This window comes from Nicotiana tomentosiformis, chromosome 5 (assembly GCF_000390325.3).
Source record: "Nicotiana tomentosiformis chromosome 5, ASM39032v3, whole genome shotgun sequence".
NCBI classification, from domain to species: Eukaryota; Viridiplantae; Streptophyta; class Magnoliopsida; order Solanales; family Solanaceae; genus Nicotiana; species Nicotiana tomentosiformis.
In genome coordinates, this window is record NC_090816.1 from 105,327,720 (window position 1) to 105,333,687 (window position 5,968).

Consider the following 5,968-nt stretch of genomic DNA (forward strand, 5'->3'; position numbering starts at 1 on the left):
TTCTTCTTTTCTGTTTAATGCAAAATTAATATTTTGATATTCCACTTAAAATGGATGTCACACTTCATATTTGAAAGTAATTCAACTTTCAATTTCACCTTTAACATAATTTTATCATCACAAAAAACATGATAAATTTAAAATCATAAATCTGTAAATTTTTCTTTTTATGCTCCATGTTGAATCAAATACGGTCATATCAATTAGAGCGGATGAGTAGTATGTCGTATATTTTTTTAATCTAAATTTTCATAAATTAAGCATGGTTGATAAATATAAAAAGAATAATTTGGTGCACAAGACATTTCCATTCGCGCAGGATTCAGGGAAGTACCCCACTTTAAAGGATGTAATGTAGGTATTCTATCCTAATATAAGTATTAGTGACTGATTTTACGATTCAAATCTGTGACTTATAGATCACACATCTTACCCTGATAAAAGTATTAGCGGTGGATAAATATGCAATCTTAATCTTATTAGTAACTCTCAAAATTAAATTACATATGGTCTTTTTATCTATGGGACCCACAACTGGGGGAGGGGCTGTGGGTCTTTGAAGAGGGCATTACCTTGTCCGTTAGTGTCTGGTTACAACTATAAAATAAACCAAACCGTCCCAAATCTCTTCACACAGATACCCACTCTTCATCTCTTAACTCCAATTCCAATCCCAATTTGTCTTCCTACTTTCTTCTAGCATTTGCAAGTAAAGGAACTCTTCTTCCGCCTCCTCTCAATTCTCATTCTCATTCCCCATTTTCTTTTGCTACAAAAAAGTGTAAGCAGAGTACACTATTCTCTGTTCTTCAAGATTTTTATTTCAATATAGTATTAACTGATTAGTTGAACATAACTTAGGCAAGTTATTGAATCTTTTCCAATTTTTCTCAAATGGGTTTGCGTTAATTTTGGATTTTGTAACGAAAAAGGCTTCTCTTTTTTTTGATTGAATAGGAGCTTATATTGCGTGTTTGTTGTTTTGTTTTTTGTAGGAGTGACAATGACTCAGCAGAATGTGGTAGTGTCCGATCCTAAATCCGGTATTAATTTGGCAATATCAGTGAAGTTACAAGTACCATCAAACTCCCCCGCGCTGTTCACGACGGCGGTACAAAAGCCGCCACCGGCGCCGGGGAGTTGCATCACCATTTCAAGAAAGACACTTGTTGAAATCAATGGGAATAATAATGGTGCTAGAATCAACTCTTGGGTTGATTCAATGAGAGCTTCCTCTCCTACTCATCACAAATCCACTCCTCCTCTTTCAGATGACATCAATTCTTGGACGGTAAGCTCAAAAACAAAAGATAAAACACTTTCATGCAGTTATACAATGCCTGCCACATATTTGCTTTATGTTTTAGCTGAAAATTGAAGAATGAAACAGGTGCAACATCCATCAGCACTGGATATGTTTGAGCAGATAATAACTGCTTCAAAGGGAAAGCAAATAGTGATGTTTTTAGACTATGACGGCACACTTTCCCCCATTGTTGAGGATCCTGATCAAGCTTTCATGTCTGAAGCTGTAAGTGTTTTCATCTATCTTTATCAACTTTACTACTCCCCTTTTTTCTTTTTTTAAAAAAGGAATCATTTTTATTAATTATTCCAAGCACTTCTTTGTATATATCAGATGAGAGCAACAGTGCGAAAACTTGCTAGATATTTCCCTACTGCAATAGTGAGTGGAAGGTGCAGAGACAAGGTATACTTCTCTACTTTTCTGGATTCTTCTTAGTTCTCTCTATGATTTTTTTTTCATTTTATGAATTGGTTTTTATGTACTTTTTTGATTTTTTTTGGTGATTGTATAATTATAGGTATACAACTTTGTACGATTGGCAGAGTTGTACTATGCTGGAAGCCATGGAATGGATATAAAAGGACCATCAAAAGGTTCCAAATACAAGAAAGTGAGTTTAACTTATTGTCTTTCTACATTCAGAGCATCTTCAGTTACTTCTTACTATGACTAATTTGTCTTTCTTGCTCTATATGTTTCTCCCCTTAATATTTACAGAATTTCATATATATTATATTTCCAGGGAGCAGAAGCTGTTCTTTGCCAACCAGCAAGTGAATTTCTACCAATGATTGATGAGGTTTACAAAGCACTCATTGATGCAACAAAGTCTACAGAAGGGGTTATAGTGGAGAATAACAAGTTTTGTGCCTCTGTACATTTCCGCTGTGTTGATGAAAAGGTATAAACCCAACCAGTCCAAATGTTCTGTCATTATTATCATCCATAATAATAACAATATATGGCCCATCAAACAAAGCATGGGTTAAAAGCTTAAAATAATATACTAGTGGATTTTTTTAACTGTTGTTAAAAAAGTAGAAGAAAAGATGTGATTTGGGGTTGTTGTTGATGTAACAGAAATGGGGTGAATTAGCACAAGTCGTAAGGTCAGTGCTTAAAGAATACCCAAAGCTGAGATTAACACAAGGAAGAAAAGTATTTGAGATCCGTCCTACTATTAAATGGGACAAAGGCAAAGCTCTTGAATTCTTGCTTGAATCCCTTGGTAAGTACTGTCTGTGTGTCTATATATATTTATTATCAAATAAATTATTGAAATATAAAAAATAAAAACAGTTGTTTTTATGCTAACTTTGATAATGAAACCTCTCTTCAACAGGATATGCTAACTGTACTGATGTATTTCCTGTATATATTGGTGATGATCGAACCGATGAAGATGCTTTCAAGGTATCCTATGTTCCTATATTTATTGTTAATTTTGATACCAAGTTTATTTATTTGTTTTGTGTTTCTTTTTTGTTGGCTTTTGAGTTTATCAGATCTTCTTTGGTCTTTAACTTTTTACTATTGAATTTTCTTGTTTACTAATTAATCCTACACTAAATGTGGTCTAGGTTCTAAGAGAAAGAGGACAGGGTTTTGGCATTCTTGTCTCCAAAATTCCTAAGGACACACATGCATCTTATTCTTTACAAGAACCATCTGAGGTGAGAATTACTATAACTCTGTTAAGTTTTTTCTCGAACTGTGGTTTAGGTGATGCGAATTAGTTGAATTTATAAAGAGTCAAATAATGGTTTCTCTAATTTAAATAAGAGGCAATTATAAATTACTCCATGCAATATCAGTTGATTGGTCAAATCTTTTTAAAATCTAAATATAAATTTTTTGATTCCTCAGAAATAGTACGTGTTAGGTCAAAATTAAAAAAATCTGTCTTATTATTAACTCGTATTTTTCTAATTGATTTTCACAGGTTATGGTGTTTCTACGACGCTTGGTAGAGTGGAAAAAGTTATCGTTAAGAAGACAGTTTAGAATTCGAAGACAAATTGAAGAGATAAAAGCATCTCTACGGAACTAATGAAGAATTGTCCCAAAGTAATGGACTTAATGATGCATATAATGTATTTTCCTTTTACAAATATAACAAAAGTTGTAAAAGAAAAGGTGGAAAAGATAGGCTTTTTGATCCTTTCCTTGTACATCTTTGTAACTAGCTCTGTACAAGGATAAATTGTAATTTTCCAGTCATAATTAGCTAAATGCATATATTGGAAGTTCTCTCTTTCCATTTCTCTCTCTCAATACGTATATAAATATATTCTAGTATATTTTTATATATGCACTATATATTAAAACTCATTAAATAAATGTTAACATGGTTTGTTTTCATGATATTAATGTTATGACGTAAAACAGGCGACTTCACATGCCTCCTTTAAGGGTGGAATTTACTTCAAATGTTGTCAGCATCGTTGAGTAGAGATTCTAGAGAAGTTGTATATTTCTTTCCCTGTTTGTTTTACTGAGACTGATAACCGAATACTGTCATTAAGTTAAAAGAATTTATAAAATGCATATCACTTAACCAACTGTTCCTAAGCACCACCATAACACTCCAATGTTTTAACTAATATTTGCATTCTCGTGAAGATAAATTTTATGTCGTACATCCTAAACATGAACATGAATTTGACAATATATAAAAAAAATTCTTACTTTAGGTTGTGTTAGTGTTAATATTGACAGAGAAGTTTCATAGTGTTGCTATGTATAACAGTTAATATTATTTTTATGAATTACTATTAAATGCATTAGATATTTAAGGTTTTGGGCTGCCACCCTTTTTGTATTTATCCAAAGAAAAAAAGTTGGGCAGCCACCTTTTGTTAATCCTCATTTATCCTTAAAGACCTCTTCTCATAGTTCATTCTTTCATGCCAAAGAAAACCCCTACCCTCTCCCCTTCTTATCATCTGAAATACTTCACGATAACCATCAGATATTTTCACTAAATCAACCAGCAAAACTCTTCTTGGTGAAGTCAAGTTGCTCCTCTCTTTTGTGGTAAGTTACTAAACTCGTTTTTACACTAGACAGCTATTATTGTTTTTTTCGTATCTTCTTGTATATGAATCTATTTTAAGTGATCCAAGTTTGGTATCAGAGCCTAAGTTTGTGATTATAGGATTTTTGTTGTGATCATACCTAGTATTTGTTGTTATTTCCTTTCTTGAAAATGCCTCGGAGATTATAAATTTTTACATACTTGCTTAATGTAATTTGTTGTATTCCTTGTACATGATCTATATGTCACACCCATGTACGTTATTTTGGAGCCTTGTTGGATCTTAAGACCAAAATCTTATAACTTGAATTTGGTAACTAGTTTTGCTGTTTTAGGGTGTGTTAATAACTCAAGTCTTGTAATATGCTGAATTTTTACTGCCTTGTAAAAATGTACAAAGGAGAAGACTAGTTTTATTTTTTTTACTCGCTAGTTTGAAATTTATGTAGAATATGAACATGCATTGACGTTGAACGAAAAGTATAATTTTGTTAGGAAGTTGCTTAACGTGTTGATTATTCAAGAAGGATTATATTACCTTATGTTGATATTTTGACATTGTATTTTATTTATTTGTTTAAAAATATGAAGTATATTTTCAAAAACAAAAATATTGCACTTTGAACCTTTATTGCATGGACCTATTTTCGCTACTAAATTATTCTGAATATCTTTTTGGATTAATATCTTCTTAATATTGTAAATATTATAAGTAGTAAATTAAATTTATTTCGTAATTAGCAGCCTCCGAAAGAGGATGCTACAACCACACTAGAATTTATCTCGTTTTACCATCCTAAAATACCAATATAAAGGAAGGGGCGGAATAAATGATAGAATGGAGTCAGATATGGACAAAGTAGTTCTTAGTCATGTCTTTCTATATCTCCACGTTAAAAGAATAAAAAGTGAAAAACCAACCCCTTTAATTATTTTTTGGTAAATTCGGCCTCTTTTCCTTAGTAAAATAATTCATAGCGACATTAGCAAGCCAAACATAATCAAAAGGAAGAAGCACTATGTAAATTTATACAGTCAAATTTTTCTATAACAATTTTATTTATTTCAATTTTGTTGACTGCTATAGCGAAATGTTGTTATAGAGGACATATATTATAACATAACATGAAAATTCGATTTCGAAAAAAACTTAATTTTTATAATGAATAACTGTTATATACGATTATTATAGAAAGATGAGATTATATTTAACTTAAACAAATATAATAAAGTTGCTTCTCTGCTGTGGTCGTGGAGGAGCAAAGGTTTGTAATCACTCATCGAAGACCTATCTTAATAATTTATATTTTTATACATTCAAGAATTTGTGTTTAAAATTATGCAATTTTATGTTCTGTTTATAACTAAGGCAATTGCTCATGTGCCTCAGTCTATCATTACGTTATTTAGGCTTAATAAAGTTGTTAAGATGTCTATTATCTCATACATGTTTTCAGCTTTTCCACCTTAAATATATCCTCAAGACCAATACAATAAGTGTTACTATATCATTTATTGATAGCCATAACTTCAATTAATTCACAACATTAAAGACACGTCATTATCAATGCCTTTATCAGCTGCAAATTAAGCATCGTCTTCTTCAATGTTTTAATTGACAT

General features: G+C 31.5%; 1 protein-coding gene across 1 annotated transcript; it reads left to right on the forward strand.

The window, feature by feature from the left end:
- Nucleotides 1-641: 641 nt before the first annotated feature.
- On the forward strand, nucleotides 642-3,569 carry LOC104091648 (probable trehalose-phosphate phosphatase J). Its single transcript, XM_009597029.4, has 10 exons — nucleotides 642-781; nucleotides 996-1,291; nucleotides 1,391-1,531; nucleotides 1,640-1,711; nucleotides 1,827-1,919; nucleotides 2,052-2,210; nucleotides 2,390-2,537; nucleotides 2,652-2,722; nucleotides 2,890-2,982; nucleotides 3,252-3,569. Exons 2-10 carry the CDS (start codon nucleotides 1,004-1,006, stop codon nucleotides 3,357-3,359), a joined length of 1,173 nt encoding a protein of 390 aa, XP_009595324.1. The 5' UTR covers nucleotides 642-781; nucleotides 996-1,003; the 3' UTR covers nucleotides 3,360-3,569.
- The last annotated feature ends 2,399 nt before the right edge of the window (nucleotides 3,570-5,968 follow it).